Source organism: Lycium ferocissimum, chromosome 10 (assembly GCF_029784015.1).
Source record: "Lycium ferocissimum isolate CSIRO_LF1 chromosome 10, AGI_CSIRO_Lferr_CH_V1, whole genome shotgun sequence".
In the NCBI taxonomy this organism is placed as follows: domain Eukaryota; kingdom Viridiplantae; phylum Streptophyta; class Magnoliopsida; order Solanales; family Solanaceae; genus Lycium; species Lycium ferocissimum.
Genome location: NC_081351.1, coordinates 26417135 through 26439613, shown reverse-complemented (window position 1 = coordinate 26439613; position 22479 = coordinate 26417135). Strand labels below are relative to the sequence as shown.

The following is a 22479-nucleotide window of genomic DNA, read 5'->3' as shown; positions in this document are numbered from 1 at the left end:
TTTCCAATTTTTTTCCACGTCTCCCTATACAGGCCCACAATTCAACTATTGGGCTGAATATTGATGGGTCTAAGCCCAGTCCAGTCAAATTACGCCTTACCTCAACCCAATACTGATCATAAAAGTCTTTCTTCCTTCTTCAAATTGCTGGTCTCTTTAGAAAAGCAACGAATATTGTTTGGGCTAAACTACCGTGAACTTTCTATCTTGACTTTAGACTCCAGATTAATTTGTTATATCAGGGGATTATGCTTTTCATTCACTTTTTTTTCCCCTTGATATTTCTGTTTTGATAGATGTAACAGTTTGTGTTTCAGCAAGCCAATTTTTTTCTCATTCTACAAACACAAGCCTACCTTTTTTAGTGGAGCAATGATTGCTTGTATCAATGTGATACTGCTGTTATTGACGAATGTCCACTAAAATGGGCTTTAATAAAATGATATAGGCGATGAAAATTCAAAGAGCTAGCTCTAATTTACAATTATAATAATTGCTTATATCTACACTTAGTAATTATTGTCCAAGTTCCCAAGTCAACAATTGCTGAAAGATGAGAGAAAAGGAGAATGGGGTGTTTGTGTCGGTCGTACCAGTAGAACCTTAGAACAAACTATGAAACTTTCTAGGTTGATTATATTTTTAAAAAAAAAAAATAATATATATATATATATATATATGATTGCCGTTTAGAAAGTGTCTCTTTCAAGTTTGAACGAAGAACTAGTTATCATGTACCAAAGAGGAAGAACAATAATAGAAAAATACTTCCTCGAGTCACTATTATCTAAAAAGTTTCGTAAAGATAATTACAACCCTAAGAAATATATTTATAATAATTCTTAAATAACTTTACAAGGGTATATTTGTCTAAACAACTATCTATCTCCTAGTAAGCTTCTTAATCAACACTTGACTCAGATTTTGAAAAGAAAAAGTATTAACTGACTTCATATTTTTTACAATCTAAACATTCAACACTTCGAAACAAATTTAATTTGTTAAAATGAAACAGTCTGGATCTTAAAAAAAAAAAAAAAAAATCAACTACCCACATGATTGCCTCGGCCCTGTTCAGTAAAGACAGATCTACAATTTCTTTAAAAATTCACATGAAAGTGCTATAATTAGAAGAAAGAAAATCATTTTCTAAAAGACATTCATAGTATCTTTTGAGACCAAACACATGAACTCATGTTTTTTTTTGTTAGTACCTAGCGAAAGATTATTAGTGTAATGTACTTATGAATAACAATTATTCTTTGCATCTTCTGGCATTTATTCCGACAAAAGATGAACATATCTGCAGACTTCAATTTTTTTGTATTTAACCTGGATATATAGGATCTATGCAATAAGTAGACGGAGAGAGAAAAAATAAAAGGAACTAAGAAACCAGAGCCAATTCACGTTGATTGCTCGGGGATTTGCTTAAGCGGCCCGATGTTATTAAAAAAATTTCTCGGTATGGGATGGGAAAAGGGCCCAGGACGCGAAGGTACTGTTGTACGTGGCGCTACCGCATTTACTATACCCGATTCACGCTCGAACCCGTGACCTCCTGGCCCTCAGGGACTGCATTATGAGAAACTAAAGCTAACATTATTATGAACAAATGATTAGTTCATTATTCGTAGTAATTAATGAAGGATTAAAAACAGTTCTCAATTATATGAAACAAATCATGTGCAAGTGGCTTATATTACTTTTTTTATTTTTTATTTTATTTTATGCAGATGAATAATCCAGTCCACATGTTACAACGCGTGCTTTAGTATGCCAGCAACCTTTTTTTAACACAAGTATCGACTTAATTAAGAATAATGAACCCAATACCGAGTGGAAATGATCACAATATATCACTTTAATTCACATGACTCTCAACAGAAATGAAAAAAGAAAGGAAATATGATGAATGGGCAATTTGTTGGTCTACTCAATATTTCCATTTTCCGGCCATGTTTTTTCGGCTTTTAACAGGCAACACTATTCTTTAATTATTTCCAAAAAATAAAGTCTTTGAAGTAAAACCTTTCGTTCGAGAATTAACGATCAAATATGTAGAAAAATCAAATCCTGGAAAAGTTAAAAAATTGTATGGAATTTGGGATTTAAAAGCCTATAAATTTGTTCCTTTACTTGGAATGAATTAAGGTGGCTATCCAATCCCCAATATTTTGGATATTTATAATTTTTCGTAGATTAATACAACACTTTCGATCGGACTTATAAGACTTTGATTGATTGATTGAGAGAAGACTGTCGAAATATTGATTGGTTATAGTAATGTTCACGAAATTGTAATCCAACATTCAATTATACTCCACGACTTTTCAATGCACTCTGTTTACTTTTATTTGTCTTAAAAAATAATAAATGAAGTGCATATTTTATCATAAAAACAATTTGCACGATTGTCCTTCAAAGGCGCTAGTCTTTAATTTCTGTCCTTCAAATTGCTGGTCTTTAATTTTTGCCCTTCGCTTAAAAGGGTGACCGAAAATATCTCGAGGTTCTGGATTCAGACCCCCGATCAATCAAAAAAAAAAAAAAAACACAAGACATAAGTTCATATGAAACTATGCCTATCGCCATGTATTTACATAGAAACTATGTCGGACACGGTAAAAGTTTCTATGAAACTACATAGAATATCTCATGAGGCATGGTACAAGCTCATATGCAATTATACGCAATTAGCTATGTAGTTACATAGTAAACTTGTCGAAAAGCAGAGGTTTCTATGAAAATACATAGAACCGTTGCGAAATTAAGGCAGAACTTCATTTCCACGAACCAGTGCCGGATAAGGTGTAGGTTCTATGTAATTTCGCCCGAATAACATAAGTTTCTGCCTTGCGAAATTATTATTAATTTTTCGACTCTGCTGGGGATCGAATCCATAATCTCTGGTGGAAAAAGGTACTTTAGCCCACAAATTTTCATTAAATGAGAAGTAGGGCAAAAATTTAAAGACCAGCGAATTGAGGGTAAAAAATTACAGACCAGTCCATATGAAGGGAAAGTCCATGCAATTTTTTGTTACCATAATACTCATATAATTGGTATATGACTTCTTAATGGATTTTAAAAATGATTTGGAAAAAGCAATTAATGTTAAGGATAAAACAGAAAAAATAAATTATTTTTCTCTTTATATGCGAAAGTAGACAAGTAAAGTGAAAAACTATTTTTAAAATAGTGAACAAGTAAAAGTGAATGGCGGGAGTATTAAGTAAATTATTTGAAAGGTGCCAAATTTTCTCTCTTTTCTCTTGAGACTTATTCATTTTTCCATTGGAAGTGATTTACAAGTTATACTATTAATGCGACATGATTGAAATTTGAATTCCAATGTAAACTTATTTCCTCTTTGGTAAAAGGTGCAAAAAGGGACAACCAAAAATTTTCATAGGAATCCGAATTATGTACTGTAAATTCAATATCAAATAAAATCGTCATGCGCATTTTACACGCAATACAATCAAGAATATTCTCTATTCAACAGTAAACTTTTTTTCCCGCATTAAACAAATTTAACTTTATGACAATAACAAATTAATCAATGACAATAGTAAAAAAACCAAAAAAGGAATTAAGCAAAATATACATGTATGCATCATTTTTAAATTTCCATTTTACCTCCCTCTACTGTGTGAATACATTGAGCAGTGAAACTCTAGCATTAATTAAACTCCTAAACACTTTCTCTCCACCAATTTCAATTCCACAAATACAATCTTCCAATTCATGCATTTTCTTAGATGCAATCTTCACTTCTTCACCCCCTTTATTTTTTCTCAATAAATTCTCCAATCCCATTTCTACAAATTCCACAATTGCCTCATTTTCTTTCACTTTCTTTGTCTTCATTCCTAGTCCGATCCATGAACAAGATGGTTTTGGAAATGCCAGTGATACTGCAAGCCCATTGAAAAGTGCAATAGAAACTAATAGTGTCACTTCTATAATGTCTTTCATGACTTCTGCTAGCTCTGCATCTCCATCAGGCACAGGTACACATTCTTGAGGCACGATATATTTTCCTATGCATTGCACGCTGGACGCGAGCTTGTCCATTTCTTTAGCCATTTTTCTCAAAGCTTTAGCGTAAGAAGCAATCTTGGATTCATCTTTGCGCCTCACAGCTACCTGTTGAAACACAATATAATTATTAAGTATGATAATTAAGATCGTATTGTTTCATCAACTTAATCTTTTAGATTATAAAATGATCACACACACAAATATGCTATCAGCGTAGGAAAAAGGAGCTTATTTGCTTCTTATGGTCTTTTCTGAAGTCACTCTTTAAATTCTATCACCGATAGCCATATAGGCTAAATTCTGCCGTTAAAATAATTAGATGGATTTTTTCCTTTTTTACAATAAATTTAGCCCATTCACTAATTGGAACAAAATTTAAAAGTGTCAAAAAAGGCCAATTTTGCAAAAACCTAGACAAGAGTTATCGCGTTCAAACTAGGTGAATTCAAAAATAACCAGTTTTTTAGCTCCTGTAATTGAAAATTAGTCTTTGTTATAAAGTTTCAAGTTTTATAAGTGAAACTCCGATCCATGATACGCTCCTAGAGTTTCACCTATAAAATTAGCAACTCTATATTAATATGATAGCGACGTTTTTTCAAATATAGAATCCAGTGAACCCCATTTTTACGTCCAAATCAACCTCACCGACGCACAAGAAGCAAAATTTATTTTCACGCGTCTGGCCATGAGGGATCAGACATGAGGAAGTTACATAATTAACTAAATAAAAGTATATTCTCTCTAACAGTTTAAGTTTAAAGTACCTGAGCTGCTAAATGCTCTTCCTTGAAGGTGAGTATCAAGGTTTGGAAAATTCCATAAACATCGACAAAGTGAAGAAAATCATCTAAAAGCTTCTCAACCAAATCAGAATGTCCATGTAAAGATTCACGTGTTTGTGGAAGTTGAAGCAGATCATCAAGACTCTCGTGAACAACTTTAAGTTGACTCAGCCCATCACAAAGCCAAGCACAAGTTCGGTTTTCGGGCTTACAAGCCCATGTTTTGAGCCCGTTGAGATCATCTTTGAGCTGAGAAATTAATGGATGAGATCGACATGGAAGACTAGCGGATCTAACGTGGAAGCTTTTTTTGGGTTTGTTTGAATGGTTTGGATGATTTGGAAAAGAAAGAGATCTGCGAAAATTGGCCACCATTCTTGGAGCCATTGTTCTTGATTTTGATAGTGTTTTTTCTTTTCCCATTTTTTGGAGAGAGATGGGAAAATAAAATTTGTGAGGAGAAATTGTAAGGAGTTGGACAGTTGGGTAGTGTTTATAAAGGAAGGCAAGAAGTGGATCTAAATTTTCAATTGAGTAGGTGCAAAATAATACTCCCGCGGTCTCAAAATATTTACGTAATCAATCACTTATAGAGTAACTTTTAATTTGATAAAATAACACGGATAATGTAATTATTTTTACATTTTGAATGGATATTATTTAAATTAAATTGATTAGTAAAAGAGCAGAAAAGAGAATAGATGAGGGAATAAATCCAGCTGTTTTTTGGGGAAGCAAAAAAGGCAAAATCCCGTTAGAAAGGGTGGCTATAGAAATCCCAAATAAATGATCTGTATTTTCTGTAAATCACAGGTTATTCTGGTTTTCCTGTTGTGCTGGAGCCTACACACCACGTGCCTCTCACACCCTGTCCTCTTTAATTTTACTCTCTTCAAAGTTAAGAGCCCAAGACTTTTGTTGCTGGTAGAGCAAACAAGTCAAATTAATTTCCAGTATGACATTCTTGTATTATTATACCACTCGTCTAATCATTATTGGCCTTTGCGTTTGTATAATAGTATTTCTGAGTTTTTATTTAGTTAGTGTGGAATATGGATACTGCCCATACAACTATGTACTTATAAAATTTATTTTGTCTTGATTTATTTGACATTGGATTTGAACCGGGTAGCGGAGCTATAGCTGGTGGAGAATAGATAGTTGAACATCATTAAATTTTTTCATATAAATATATAATAATATATATTTTAAATTTTCTTAGCGAAATTTCTAATTTCACAGATTTGGACAGTAAGAATATCTTAGTAATTTTTTTTATTTTTTTATTTTTTTGGTTTAACTTTCGAGTTGATTTCCTAATCACTAGTGAAGTTGAAGCCCCAATAATTTCAACCGAGAATTATTTGAGTCTTAAGGTATAATCTATGTGTCCTCTAGGACTTTGGTGTAAATATTTGCTCCACTAATTGATGTTGCAAAAATTTCTTTTAATTGAGCAGTGCTTCAATTAACATGGAATAGGACCGATATATAATTGATAGGAGAAAAAACTAGTAAAAGAAAATAATTTCTGTTTTGCACATAGTTAACATGGAATAGGACCGATATATGTTTAATTGAGCAGCGGTTCAAAATTAATGTCTTGATTGTGAGTTGTCTTTTCAAATTTGAATAAGCTTGGTATATTTACGGGCTCAAGACTTTTATAACCCAAAAATAAATTTTTTGAACTAAAATAATCCATTAAAAAAAAAAACCAAAATATGCTTTACGCACAGATTTTGTGCGTGAAAGGACCAAAGTGTAGTTTTACACTTAAGTTCTTTTATGCACAGAATCTATGCGTAAAAGCCCTGAAATAAATCGACCCCTTCCTTCTTCCCCATCACTGCTCCCCCAATTCAAAAAAGAAAAAGAAAATCAGCCATTAAAGGTCGCTTTCCAAGGTCCCACGCGATCAAAAACATCGTTTTCTTGTTGATTTCCAACTCAAAAGTCAATATTTTTGGTACATTGAAGTCTAGGAATAAGTTTCTTCGCAATAAAGCGGCGTATAATTCAATTCAAAAACTCAAAATCAAAGCTTCAATCTAGGTATTCTACGACGATTTTTCTATTACATTATTAACCTAAGCATTACTATTGTGTATTATTTGCGGATACGGACAAAAAAAAAACTTTTACGCACTTTTTTTTGTGCACAAAAGTGTGTTTGTTGCTTACTTTTTCATATATTTTTTTTATTTGTTGTTAATTTATTAATTGTTTATTTAGTATTTGTTAATTGTTAGATTAGTTATTTCAATTGTTAGACTAGCTAATTATTTATTTAGTTTTTCTTAAGCCAATTGTTTACTTGTTAATAATTTGTTAATTATTTGATTAGTTAGTTAATTGTTTATTTATTAATTATATGATAATAATTTGTTAATTATTTGATTATTTAGTTAATTGTTTATTTATTAATTATATGCTAATTGTTTGCTAGCTAATTGTTAATTTTTTGATTTGTTAATTATTAATCTTTATATCTTTAATTGTTAATTTATTTATTTGCTAATTAGAAATTGAAAATCCTTAGTTTAGGATTCAATCCTTTGTATAATTTCTCGGTAAAAAATTACATAACTAATACTACGTATTAGAGATTAATTAAAAAAATAATGATTAATTTAAAATGCGTAAAAAATATACCACTTTAATCCTTACTTCATGTATTAATGATTAATTTAAAATGCCTAAAATAGATAGGACACCTCCATGAGGCGGGCCCCGACGACGAACAAGGGTACTTTATCTACAGCATGAGCATAGGTCCCAGTATGTATGGGATGCATCGGTATCCTCTAGTAGAGTGGTTCGTACCCGTTCGGGGGAGTCAGCATGGGATATTCTAAAGGCTATTCCCCCACATCCTCGTGTCATAGATATACTACGTCGGGGCGGTATCTACCGGTGCATCGAGGTTGGTCGGCTTATGCACGATAGGGCTCTAGTGACGGCCATGATTGAGCGCTGGCGACCGGAGACTCAAGCTACCATCACCCTGCAGGATGTCGAGGTGATTTATGGTCTACAGATTGATGGACAGGCATTGTATATAGTGGAGCCTCCGCAGATGCTGCCGTATCGCTAAGAGTTGACTAGGCTCACTGGTTTCGTGCCTCAGCAAAGGGATGTATGTGGACAGAGTCGGTTGTTGCGGTCCTCCATCCATGCTCACTTGCGCCTCGTAGATCTATAGGATCCGATTGACGAGGCGACGCCTCAGGCTGATATTGACCGACGTGCTCGCTTATATCTTCTCATCATATTCGGGGGCATCATGTTCCCGAACACGTCGGGTGCGGATATGAGCATGAGGTATCTGCTTCTTTTATTGAGGATCTAGACCAGATGCAGGATGTTACGGTTAGGGGCGCCGCCGTCCCGGCTTACATGTACGAGAGGATTTGATTGAGCCTCTGCGGGCGAGAGGCTTGAGATCGCCGCATTTAGCCCTCTTTTCAGGTAATATATTTAAGTGTGTGTAATAAAACACTAAATATATTTTTTCGAAACAACGACTGATAAATAATTTTTTTGATGACTATGACAGATATGGGTGTGGACTAGGTTGAGACCTTTTCCCCCCATGCCGGCCACCCCTCCCGATGACTATGTTGCTGAGGATATACCATACGCGCGGAGATGGTCGCGAGGCCGTACCAGAGGTGTGGAGACGCACCATGTTATTCTCCCGTTTAGGGATCAGTTAGACCGTATGACGGCGCCCGAGGTATGTTTTTTTGATTTAACATTAGTTTGTTATTTTTGTTAGTCTTTTATTGTTAACTAGTTGATTTCTTTTTATAGGCTTTTCTATGGACGCCGTATGATCGCATTTTCGGTCGGTGCCGGCGTTTCCAGTGGGGCCGTGAGCACGTGTGGATGGCACGGTGTCCACCGATCCATATGGATATCGTTGAGCATCACGCGCCCGGCCGCGTGTTACGCGCGCATGTACGAACATACCGCGGCTACACGTCGGGGAGCACACCCACTATACCAGGGACGAGCGTTCGATCGACCAAAGGCATGGCGGCGCGTATGCATCGAAGGAGTCGATGCATGGAACGCGAGGACGACGACTCTAGCGGCGGTCTCTGGGACATGCACATTCCGGTCCATGAGTGGCACGACGTGGTACGCATATCACTCGCTCCTTGATTGCAACCCCCGACGCCTCATCCCGACGGCGGGGATACGCATCACTCTCGAGAGCGTGATGGCGGCGGCCAAGTTTTATTAGTCTTAAACTTAATCCATCGTCTTGTTATGTATTACTTTACGAATTTATTCAATTCTTAAAATTTGCAAATATATGTAGCTACGGATGACTCTGATAATACGCCATGAGAGCATTCCCCGTACGGAGCCCACCGACCCCTGGATAGCGGCATATGCAAAGACGGATAGTTCAGCTTACCGCCACTGGTATGACACGGGCATAAGAGTGGCATCGTGTCGATGAGGATGTTCCAGAGCCTGTACCAGAGGGTGTTCCAGAGGTTGGTAGGGCTGATAGAGGTGGTCGGGCTGGCAGAGGTCTAATAGATGAGCCTGACGATATAGCCCGTCGAGCTGCGTCGGCTACGGAATATCAGGGCGACTTCACGGCTGACACGGATATACGCCGAGATGCTCCCACATTATGATCCTTAGTCATCATTTCCACAGTGCCGGTTAGTGATCTCATATGGGAGACGGAGATGAGGACATAAACTTGGATATTATTTTCGATGACTACTTTCTTCGTCCTACAGCCAGGCCTACGACACCATCTGCATCTCCGGCTCCGCGGGCAGCTCAGGAGCCCGTAGACACACAGGTTTACTTTTTTACAATAAAATAATGTATTAATTGATTATTTTATTAATCTAAACTAAATTATTTACATGTATTATAGGTTCATTCTTCTGCGCCTGTGGACCCGTCTCCTCTTGTTCAGATTGACCCGTCTCCACCTCCAGCTATAGCTCCGAGTAGTGCTAAGGAGATCGTTGAGGAGCCAGCTAAGGAGCCCTCTAACCAGCCATCTCAGGAGGCCGTCGATACACAGGTTTGTTTTTTCACAAAGAAATAATTAATTAAATAATTGTTTATATGTTATTTCATGTTTAGTTTATGAAACATTAAATTGTTTATATGTTATTTCAGGTTCATTCTTCTGCTCCTGTGGTCCAGTCTCTTTCGATTGAGTCATCTCTTGAGGCATCTACTGAGGATACTCAGGCGGAGACCGCCGCCGTCTCCCACAGGAAGCATATTTTCACCCGAGGCCTGAAGAAAGGAAGAAAGGATGATCATGCCATAAATCATCCTGTCATTAAGAGGAGGAGAGAGGATCTTGATGATAGTGAGGGTGGTGGGGTTAGGAGGATCCTTAGGCCTTAGGAGATTGTGTATTTGTAAATAAAATGTACATTTTATGTTAATATTATATATATTTTTGGGTATTATTTTTTTAATGATAATTAGTTATTTTAGTATTTATTGTCAATTAATAATAACTTGTGCAACGTCCTATATTAATTAGAACCCTATAACGACAATCTAAATGTATATGTATAACAAGTTTTCAAACTTACTTCGGAGCACTTTACAACCCCTAAAACGACGATCTAAATGTATATGTATACTTGATGTAATGAGTCGATATTATTGTACACTAAAAAAAATATTAAGTTCTATATAAAATATTTATATTCCGGTGTTTTGAAACGTGACTAATTTTCGATCAAAGTATGGAAAAAAGCTTAATTTTGAGTTTGATTTTCAAAGAAAGGCTGGGGTGGCCCGGGAGAGGGTTTTACGCACAGATTCTGTGCGTAAAAGAACTTAAGTATAAAACTACACTTTGGTCCTTTTACGCACAGAATCTGTGCGTAAAGCCTATTTTGATTTTTTTTTTAATGGGTTATTTTGATTCTAAAAATTTATTTTTGGGTTAGAAAAGTTTTGGGCCGGTACATTTATGTGTTGAATGCGGTGAAATTGATTGCGGAAAGTAGAGTGGACACCTACCTCGCGTGTCTTTTTAGAAATGTAGCCGCAATCAAAGGAAATTGAACAGCATCATAATTCATATTGAAGCCCTTTTTATGAAATCTCTTTAAAACTTCAAATGTGTACTAACGTTGAGCAAACGTTTTATTGTTGAATATAGTAGGAGTTGTAAGCACGGCTAGTGGATTTCCGCACCACTTCAATTTACCTGTGTCAGTTAGTTCACATTGTCAAGGGGGAGAATTGCAGTAAGCTAATAACCAACATAAAATTAGTTAATCAAGATGATTTCTCATGATACAGATAATGAGATCGGTATGATGATAGTTGAATTTAAAAAGAGAAATATAATCAGTGAGAATTCATATAATCGGCTCCATTTATGAAAAATTTAGTCGTAGTTGCTATTTGTTTGGTAGTGGATTAGAACAATGCATGGAAATTAAAGAATAAAGACAGGGTTTGCGCTTTGCCGACGTACATATTTTAGGTAAAGTGTTTATTGATAGAATGTATTTTGTGTTATCAACAAAGTCGACCGGAAATATATATGTTACGTACTTACTTGTTTGAGAATATTGCGCTAAATTATGGTAAAAGTAAATGAATATCATTCCTGCTGCTGTTTGATATGAAAGAGAATGTTTAGCGAGAATTTTTTACCAAAAAATTTGACTTCACTTCTTTGCAATTTTTTATAAAACTAAAATTTGTAATATATCCTAAAAGGCAATTTCGTTGTTACGCGTACAATCTAGAATTTACAGCAGGGAATTTAGGACAAGTACGTCAAGCCATCATTTTATGTCTATTCATATGATTATTGGCTCCCATGCAATAACAGACGATGTTGCATGCAACGTGCAGTTTAATAATTGAGTTAGGTACGTAATAAAGACATTTTTTTTGGTTAAAAGGATCGTTCTTGAAAGAAATCAAGCTCTTTTAGAAGACATTCTTTTCTTCTTCTTTTCTTCTTCTAATTTTAAATTGCTTTGCCTAGTAGTTGAAATTAATAAGCAAATACTAGATGATAAAAAACCATAAAGTAAAGTTTTGGGGATCCAAAATGTAGAAAGGAAAATTTTCCGCCTCGGCAAATGATAAAAGGTTTAGATCACACAGGCAAATATAAAAAAAGAGCCATATTATTATAAGTAAATAAAATTAAGCGTGAAAATCAAGTAAGTTCTTCCTGATTTTCCTTGTCTGTACGTAGCCTGATTGTAATGCTCTCGTTTATTAAGTGTGTCAGAGTTTATTGATCGACATTTATGATGGCAGGAGACAATAGGTCCTACAACAACAACACTCAATGAAATCCCACAAAATGGGATATAAAAAGGTAAATTGTACATAGATCTTATCCCTATTTTGAAAGGTAAAGAGACTATTTTCTCGAATTGTCCTTTATTTGGGGTGGTCTTTAATTTTTGCCCTTCAAATTGGTGGTCTTTAAATTTTACCCTTCGCCTAACAATCCAAGGTTGTGGATTTGAACTCCAGTTAAAAAAAAAAAAAAAATCGTAAGGTAGAATTTTACAAATCTGTCCAACTTTAGGCCGCACATGCAGAATTTGCATGGGCATAAATTCTGTCTGTACTGCCCAAATTCTACCTGAAGGGCAGAATTTAAAGACCACCATTTTGAGGGGTAAAAATTAACAGGGTTGGCTCAAGACCAAAGCCACTAAGGCAATGGTTTTGGGCCCCTATTTTTTTGTTAAGTTTTATGGTTAATTTGTTAAAAAAAAAATTATGACTCATAGTATTTTTATGTAGTTTTTAAATATGTAAATTATTTTAAAAAAACTTAAAAATTGTATGTCCAAATTCACAATAAATATAAAGAAGTTTGACTCTCGAAATCCGAATTTTATCACATAAATTGAGATAGAGGGAGTGCACAATTTATATATATAAAAAAAGGAATAAATTATTTTAGTCGTGTGATAGATTAGCTATATCATTAGTTGAATTTTTTTTAGAATAAATTCATTTGGAAATTTTTTTAACAACTTTGCGCTGTTCTTGAAGATTGTAAAACGGTAATTAGTAACTTCGCATCTAAAAAAGTTTAAAAAGTAGACTTTAAATAAAAATATATATGCCGATCTTTCTTTTTAAAAAATTAAAAAATTTAGGACCTCTCTCTGAAGTTTGGCTTTAGGCCCCAATCTTGTTGAGACAACCCTAGAAAGTAAACACATATGTCAAGAAATTCTAAGGATTCAACACATTTACTACATATATTATAAAAATATTTCTTATCTCGTATATACGACATAATTTTCCATTGAAATGGTTCGGATGAGCCCTTGCGATGCTCGTAATCCCCACTCCTACGCACAAACTAATCCGAATACCACCATCATTAAAATAATTTTTTTTTTTTTTTTTTTTTTTTTTTAAAAACGTGTGTTTGGTACGTGGAGTCATGCATGAATTGCACACTTCCCTCCATCAGCCGAATGACCGTTAATGCACGAAGATCTTTTGGGATTATGTTAATTAATGCTCAAGTTGAGGCCATTAATTCCCGTAATTCGATCTTATCTTAGCAGCCACTTTTCATGCCTTTACTTCTTCTGTAGGTTTAAGTGCAAAGTATCAGAATAAGGACAACCTGTAACCTCAGAAATAGTACACTAGAAATTCTTTTTTTTTTTTTTGGTGGAATGATCATAGAATGAAGAGGCATGAAATATGATTTACTTGAATTAAATTAATTAGTTCGTTTTCAGTACAATATGCGTAAATTGTTGAGTACCACCTCTGTCAACACGTAGTAATTAATATGGTAGCAATATGTGCGCGCAAATTCTCTTACCAAATTCGTTGTAGAACGTTAATAGCCAGGGGTTTAATGTTTAAGCTACGGGGCTCGATTGAATTCAGTAATTTTTATCAAACTAAATTTCATCTTAACAAAGTTATTGAATATATAAATTATTAATTTAAAATCCATTAACTTAAAAGAACTAGACTCTTAAACCATAAGCTTCAAATTTCCAGCTCCTTAAAAAAGCTCGTGCATGCAATGACCACGTGAAATACTCGTGTTCCAAAAAGCATAAATAGATATATACTTCCTCCTATTCCAAATATTTGGTAAATTGAATTTATTTCAAAATATTTGACAATTAGAAACACAAGAAGCAATTAATATTCTGCTTTTCTTTTCAAGTTTAACTCACCCTTGCTCCTAGCTGATTACTCCTAATCAAGGGAGATATTTTTATATAAATAATGTTACTATTATAGTTATATTTTTATATAAATAATGTTACTATTATAGTTATATTTTTATATAAATAATGTTACTATTATAGTTATATTTTTATATAAATAATGTTACTATTATAGTTATATTTTTATATAAATAATGTTACTATTATAGTTATTTAAATATATTTCTTAAAGAATGTAAATGGGTGAAAACTTAGTGCATTGGTTTTAGCCTTAGGTAATTTTGACAGGAATTTTGTATATGTAATATAGATTTCGAGTTCAATAAATAACCAAATAAGCTGTAATAAAAATTTAAATCAAACACATAAATTACAAATCTTAAATTCGCTCGTCAAAATGTACAAATATCTTAAAAGTATCTTTAAAAACAGATATTGATGAGCTAACGAGAGGTTGAAATGAGAATTAGTATCAAATGTGTTCAGAAAGAAACAAGTGATACAGAGCTCAGCTGTCAATGTTGGCTAGTAAGCCCACATCTATTTAATGCACACATGGTGGATCACCCTATTTCATTTTGTTTAAATTAGGTGGTTAGAGTTTGGTTTTGTTTTGATAATTGAAAATTAATTCATAAAAAGGTAATTTAATTAATTTTCATGTGTGGATTAGTAATTGAGACAGATATTCACGTTAGTAAAAACTTTTTTTGGGGCTTTTCTTAGTTTCCCAGACAAACATAACTTGTTTCTTGAAAAAGCTAAGTCTCTTTTAAAATCAGTCACATTTTAGATTAATAGTATTTTTATTCCTCAGTTATTGGTAAATTCTTATTTTAATCTTTATGATACCCGAGTAAGCATAATTAACCGTTAATTTATTGAACTACGTACATGTTTTGATCCCTTTATCTGGGAAATATGTTAATATTTGGTAATTTTTAGAACTATACTACTGTTATTGTGGAGTAATATTACAAGCTTAATATAACATGTGTGGTAAATTAAATTGTGGAAGGATCGATAATTATGATAAATTTGTAAATATTCACAAGTACAGAATCAAAAGTGCAGGTTTCAATTAATTGCAGGGCAAAGCTTAGTAAGATATTACAAGGCTTAAAATCAAAATTTATCAACATCTATGGGCTAAAAGTATTATAAACCCATGTAAATTTGACCAAGATTTTTTTTGGAAAATGTATGATATGTAACCAATTTTTTCTTCCTCTTTAAAACAACTAATGCTAAGGGTAAAGTTGAAAAAACAAACCAATTCTCTCTTGATTTTCTAAAAAGACTAAAACAACTATTTTTAGCAAATATGATAACTTAATAGGAACAAAGGGAATATATCTAATCTATGTTTGGTAATAAAATATCATCTTAATCAGTTGTTGACCTTGAAATAACTGAAGAGCCGCATCGTCCACGAATAACCAAAGGTTGGAAATGCTTGGTAGTTGTTTGGTTTGCGTTATGCCTTAAATCCAATAATATTCTAAATAAGAAGTAATTTTTTCTTCATATAAGAAATACGTACGGTTGATAAATCACGTTTTTATTTCTCTCCTTTTCACTTACTTTATATTCTTACTGTATGAATGTTGAACGTGCGAATTACTTAGTTCCATTACTTTATAATCTTCTCAAAAGTCTTTACACTCTGGAGTAGTATGTAGCCCTTTTTTTTTTTTCTATATTTTTCTCAAAGTCATTATGGAGATGCTTTTGAGCCAGCTTATTTTTACTTGGATTATTGAGGAATTAGAACTGTCTTTATTCTTCTGGCGAGAACACGATGAATTAACTTGATTTTATTTCTTCATCTTCAATTCTATTTTAAAAACTTTTGACATTGTGAACCAATTAATTAACTCGAAGATGTTAGGTACTTGGAATTATTCTCCTTGGGAGAGTATGGGCTGGCAGCCTACCTGAAAAAAGGCAGGCAAATTTTTTCTCTCTTTTTACAAAGTTAATAGTAGAGAATAATAGAAGATTTAAGTAAGCAATAATGATTGGGAGACCAATACGATTTTTTTATTGTTTCTAAAATATCCATTACATAGTAGGATCGGGAAGGGAATAGTGGAAAATGAATTCACAAGCATTATTGTGTGTGAGAGAGGCGGAGTCAGCATTTTTAGTTTATATACATGTTTTGGATTATAATATTTTTTGTTTACTAGCTTCTAGATATATTAGTTATACATATCAAATGAATTTTTTAACACAAACACAAAAGTTGAGCCAAAGCTACTTGATTTTGTTGAACCCGTAGTTAAAAATATGGCTACGCTCATGTATGTGAGAGTAACATATACCGCTAAACTATAAATCTTGGTGGTCAGACCAATATGATTCAAATTAAAACAAAAAACAGAACAAGGTATACAGACTTTTTCTTTCACATAATTAACTAGGACCGTCTAGGAGTAATGAAAATTGAATAATTGAACAATAGCTCTGAGAGATTCCAACTTGCAGTTTACATTATCCTATTTTCTGCATGATGTGCAACTTGTTCGTAGTTTTTGATTATCGTCTATACCCCAGACTACACCTAGAAGGACTCGTCTGGATCCGCCCACCCTTATGGGTCAAAAGTATATCAAAATATTATACGGCTAGCATAAAAAAAAAATAAAAAAAATCCAGAATATTAAAATATACTGATCACTGACTAGGGATCATATAAAGCCCGGTGTTACCAGAAAGGGCAATCGTGATGCCCCTACATTGGTGATATATAGTAGTCTCATGTTGTAAAATCTGAATTCATGGAGCATAAGTTATCCATTGTTTCAAAAGATTTAAAAGGTTAAGAGAATGTTCTTCCTTCACCCTTCTTGCATAGTATCACCTTACGTCTTGGAGGTTTTGAATGTCAGATTTATACCAATTTCAAACTTGTGCTAGTGCCAACTACAGACATACGGCTCTGAAGTTAGGGAAAACTAGGCTCAGTCCAATGCAAGACTCAGATGTCTGAAGTTCAAATTGTATTAGCAATATGCCAAACTTTAAACTCGTATGTCTGAAATTTGTAACACCAGACCCGAATTTTAACTTCAATCTCGTAGGTCTGAATGAAGCAACTAAACATGAAATATTTTATAATTTTATGTTATGACTTCGATAGCGGTCCTCCAATCGACTATCCGTGCACTTGCCCACCTCCCCCCCCCCCCCCCTCTTTTTTTTTTTTTGTTTAAGGGAATTGCAGCACCTTTAACTCCAAATTGTAGGGCACAAGCCTTTGCTTTTATCGTTACAGCTACTAGTCATCGACTTAGAATAATCCTTGGAGGGCCTTCGAGTGGTTGGTCGAAGCTTTTGGATTCAAGGCCCAAATCAAATTATGAATTTAGTAGCTTTATGCATTGAACGGATCGACATGGCAAACAACGTTGATGCTAACATGCATGTCAAAACTGAATCTTTTCTCCATTTCTCTCTCAGCAAAGCTAAGCAATAGTATCCATGAGATATCCAAGAAAACCTGCGTCGTCTACAAAAACATCTAAGGTAATTTCTATGACTCTTGTTGTTTCCTGAAGAAGGAAAAATGAATAAAAAACCTGTAATGTAGAAAAAACTGCTTGGAAGGCTAGAAAACTATACATAGTAACCTATACTATAATGGATTTGCTTTGAATTTAAACAGACTTTGATAAACCCGATCGACAAATTTGAGACACTGGAGGAGCCTCCCAGTAAGCAGTCTTCTTCATCATTTCCGCAAAATCTTTCACACACTGCTCTATTTTTAGTTCTTCAACTCGTTGTCTCGCTGCAGCCAGTTTATTACCTGCTACGTCATCAAATATTTTCTGCCACCCGCCCTCCCACCCGGCATGAGCATCACAGAGCTGAAGGGTATTATTGGTCCAATCTGTCCAGCTCCATCCTTTGTATAATTTATTCATCACGAGCCCAACGCAGTGGTCAGTACATGAAGGCGTGCAAGGCCGGCACTTTGCCCCACTTAATGGGCCTGGACTAGACAGCGCTGCTACCGGAACACCAAAATGGGGTGGTGGAAAATCATAGCTACGATCTGATACAACACAAAACGGGAGGCGTTTAGTGATGTGGGGAACTCTGTGGATAGTTAGTTGGGCCTTGAATGCACTTTCGGAGTTGAGGAGTTGGTAGCCAGCTGTATCCAGCTCGGGAATTAAAGAGAGGCGAGAAAGAGCAACTACGGAAGTGTTGTAGTCGCCGAGGCCAAAGCGGTCATTTAACCCACCGTAGGATGAACCAGAAGGGACTAGGTAGGCACCCGGAATGAAGTCGTTGGGTGATAGTGGGGCGTTCCAGTAGCCATCAACTCGGGTACGGATTATCCAGTCATAAGTGAAGTTGTTCTTGCGTTGGTAGGCTTGAATCATCGTCAAGCAGCCCTCAACCAGGTTGAAATATTGCACCAGGCCCTGCCATACAGAATTGTAAAATTTTGGTTGCAATTTTTCGGAATTATAAAAGCTAGTGTAGATTATTAGCATTCAGGCCTAGGCGCCTTGCAGAGCCAAAGCATTATGAGCAACATATGAGAGCTTTTATTATTTACAAGGATAGTTTCCTGTTATTAAACTACATCCGTAAAATTTTATATTGTACTTATTAGTTTATTTAACTTAAGTCGATCTAATAAATCCTCCATTTTGACATATCACTAAGAAACTGCTGCCCACTTGAAGAAGTATCCAGGGTCAATTTGCTTATATTTGTTATCTTCTCTTTCTTTAAAATAAGCTATTTATTGAATATACTGCTTCATAATAAACTACCAACCAGCCGGAAAGATTTCCATATATCCCTCTTTGCTTTCATTCTTAATGAGATTCTAAACTCTGTAGGAAACTCGTGAACAACTTTTCAACCAGTATTTATCGATTTTCATTTTAGAAGATCCAAACATTTTTTTCACTTTGGAAACCATGCGGAGACAAGTATAGCGTATACTAGTGGGGCTCTCCTTTAGTTTATCTGCTTCTAAATGTATTTTTCTTTCTTTTGGTGAACTATACAGATGCAGTAAAAAAAAAAAAAAAAAAAAAAAAAACTCAATTTTAACCCTTGAATTCATGTCTGCAATATGAGCTAAGTGTTAATAAACTAAGAAGCAAGGATCTATCATAGTATATCTCACAATTTACAACTAAACAATGGGCCCGTAAATCTATACTATGAATGGCAAGAAAGACACAATGACACAATAGCAATTAAGTCCAACCAATGTAGACAACAGCACTGGTCCTGCTTTGGATAATTAGGTAATGGTATAGATGTTAGACTTGTAACCATATTAAATGTCAAGCCTACTCTTCAAGAGTACTTAATTATAACAGCGGATTATTCAATGGATAAAGCTCATGAATTGGTAGACCATTCAATAGTGTTCCTCCTGAATAATTTCATTTTTTCAGTTCCCCTTCTCAAGTAACTATACAGGGATTATGTCATCAGATTCTTCAGCATTTTCTTATTTCTTCCCCAAAAACCTGTAATGGTTTTAGGCTAGATTGTAGAGCCCACAGAATAAGTGAAAAAGCTGAGAAGGTAAACCTATAATACAATTTGTACCCAAAGTACTACGCCATCCAATCCAAATTTTACCAAAAATTACCACCTTTCCATTATTATCCGTCTTTCCTTCCCTCTGTTCACTTTACAAGAGACGAATTGAGGTTCTGTCCAGAGACTAAGCCAAGATTTGAATCTTATGGGTTCTGGATTATAGGACACGGCCTCAAGTGCTAGTAACAAGGTTCTGAATTAAATTTTTGTGCATATTTAATGATTTTTTAAACACAAATACATGATTTAAACCAAAGCTACTGGATCATGCCGAACTCACAACATGTTATATACTACCTCTGCCCCTGATCCTGTCAGCGGAACCGCAAACTGCTCCTCACCAATGATAATTCAATTAGGAGCCGGATTTCTTCAAACTATAGCTAAACTATATCACAATTCCAAACCTGTTGACGTTAGCTATATGAATCTATTTACTTACTCTACTCATCTTAGTATCCTGAGGATTCATCAAAAGTACACCTATTTTTGTACATGACTGTAATGCAAATCTCATCGCCTTTATTTGAACAAAAAAGGACAAATTTAGATTTCACCAAATCATAAGCAACCAAATACCAGAACAAGAGTCAACTATACTAACTAACATGAGCCGCCAGCAACAAATACTGCTAACAACTTCCCAAAATTGGCATCACGTTACAACCAATACACCATTAATATCTAAAGTATTTGTTACAAGGGAAGAATTCAGGTTCGGTCATGTTGGAACTACATACTTCTCCTCAACAATGTTCGTTATATTTTCTTTATAACTGTGGCATTCCAGCCAGCTTATGAACATCTCGACTAATAGGTGCCAGATTTCATCAGATCGTATATATCTCACTCTCACTACATCTCAACACCAAACGTGTCGAGGTTAGCTACATGAATGTATTTACTTACTTTACTCTATCTTAGGATCCTGAGGATTCATCAAACCGTAAACCTACTGGTATTTGAAATTATTAATAAAATCAGCTAGTAGGCTCACACGCCTATTAGCCAATTAATTTTATTATTTAAAAAAAAACAAAATTTCACCAAATCATAAGGAACCAAGTACCAGAACAAGTGTCAACTACTACTAACTAACATGACCCAACAGCTACAAACACTATTAACAACTTTCCAAAATTAGCATCAGGTTACAACTAACACACCATAAATACCACCATAAATACCAATTTGTTATAACACTAAAAAACAAAACATTTACTTCACATAACATTCCCTTATTGGAATTTTGCTAATTAAAGCTAAAAGACTAATTAATCCAATCAAAACAAAATAAACACACATATAAACAAAAACAAAAAGAGATTAAAAAAAAAGATTATACCTGTATACCGTTAGGTGAGCCACGAGCACTAAGAACTCGAACCTGAAACTCAGTCGTTTTAATATTTTTAGGCTTAAAAATTTTAATACCACAAATTCTTGGAGCAGCTTTTAACAATGAAAGTTTATAAGCATTAGAATCTAATGGGCTATGAAGATAAAGATCAGAATTTGGGTACTCTTTTAATATTTTCTGTATAATTGAAGGACCAGTTAGTTCAAACCTACGGGCCCCACCTACTATACATACAGCAATTCTAGACCGATCTAACTCGTTTTTAGTAACTGATCTATTCAAATAAACCGGCGAAATCAACGGCTCAGATTGATTCGTAAAAACCGGTGGTGGAGGAACAGAGGGAGGGGTATTGTTGTTAAAAAGAGAGTTGAGAGGGTTAAAAGTGAAAGTGTGAGTGGCTATGGTGGTAATGGAAGAAAGTGAAATGTAAAAAAGGAAAGAAAGTGGTGGGAGGATTAAGAGTAAAAGTTTCCAATCAAGATCTGAAGAAATAAATTTTGAACATTTTTTAAACAGTATCATCATTTTTGGGTTAACTTTTTTTTGAGATCTTTGGTTTTGTTTCTCCCATAAATGGAATAAACAAAAAAGAGAGAGTTAAATCTTGTTCTGCAACTTGTGCTACTGCTACTACTGATATTGTATAAAGATAGTAGCAGTTTTTTTAGGCCATGCAAGGCCAAATGAAGAAATATTGGAGTTTTCAACTGCTACTTTAGTAAGGCTGGTTGAATTTTGAATGAACGTTTGAGTAACTGTTTTTTCTTTTCTGGGTAAAGATAATTATCACAGTGTTGATGATGATGATGAATCTCGAATGTGAAAAAAAAAAAAAAAAAAATCAGAAAAGAATATGATACTACTATTAATCTGTATTTATTTTATATAATATATATTACTCCATCCGTCCGATAATAAGTGTCTTAGCCTCATTTTTTTTTGTTCCATAAGAAGTGTCATCTTAGGAAATCAAGACATAAATTAGCTATTTTTTTTTTAATTCTACCCTTAGACAATAAATAACATCTATATGATGATTGGAAAAAACACATAATAACTTGGTATTATTGAATTTTCAATGTCAAAAAATTTACTTCTTGTGCATACTTTAATCAAAAGATAAAAGTTATTTATTTTTATTATATGGGAGTAATTTAGTAAACTTCACAATGTATTATTAGTTTCTTAATATGCGTATTTTTGGCTAAGTTGACACTTATTATGAAACGGAGGAAGTAGTACATAGAGAAAAAAAGGGAGTGCATTGCATCCTATAAATTTATCCTGTGCTCGGTTGACTGTATAAATTTAGAGTTAATCCCTTGAAAGGTCACCCATATTTTGACAATTATCTATAAATATCACTTATGTTTTTTTTAGGACTAGAACATCACTCAACTATTACGATTTTTCGCAAAATATACTTAACACCACAAAATCTTCATTCTTTTCTGGCATATCATGTCATATTAAAATTTTATTTTTTTAATAGTAAATT

At 34.2% G+C, this 22479-nt stretch overlaps 2 protein-coding genes across 2 annotated transcripts; both read right to left on the bottom strand.

Moving 5' to 3' along the window:
* Nucleotides 1-3481: 3481 nt before the first annotated feature.
* Nucleotides 3482-5354, bottom strand: LOC132035256 (uncharacterized). Its single transcript, XM_059425529.1, has 2 exons — nt 4815-5354; nt 3482-4152 (listed from the first exon to the last, which is right to left on the bottom strand). Exons 1-2 carry the CDS (start codon nt 5253-5255, stop codon nt 3649-3651), a joined length of 945 nt encoding a protein of 314 aa, XP_059281512.1. The 5' UTR covers nt 5256-5354; the 3' UTR covers nt 3482-3648.
* Nucleotides 5355-17463: 12109 nt separating this feature from the next.
* LOC132033050 (uncharacterized) lies at nt 17464-21787 on the bottom strand. The gene is made up of 2 exons (XM_059422908.1): nt 20964-21787; nt 17464-18471 (listed from the first exon to the last, which is right to left on the bottom strand). The coding sequence occupies exons 1-2, from the start codon at nt 21504-21506 to the stop codon at nt 17695-17697; spliced, it is 1320 nt and encodes a 439-aa protein (XP_059278891.1). The 5' UTR covers nt 21507-21787; the 3' UTR covers nt 17464-17694.
* Between the last annotated feature and the right edge of the window lie 692 nt (nt 21788-22479).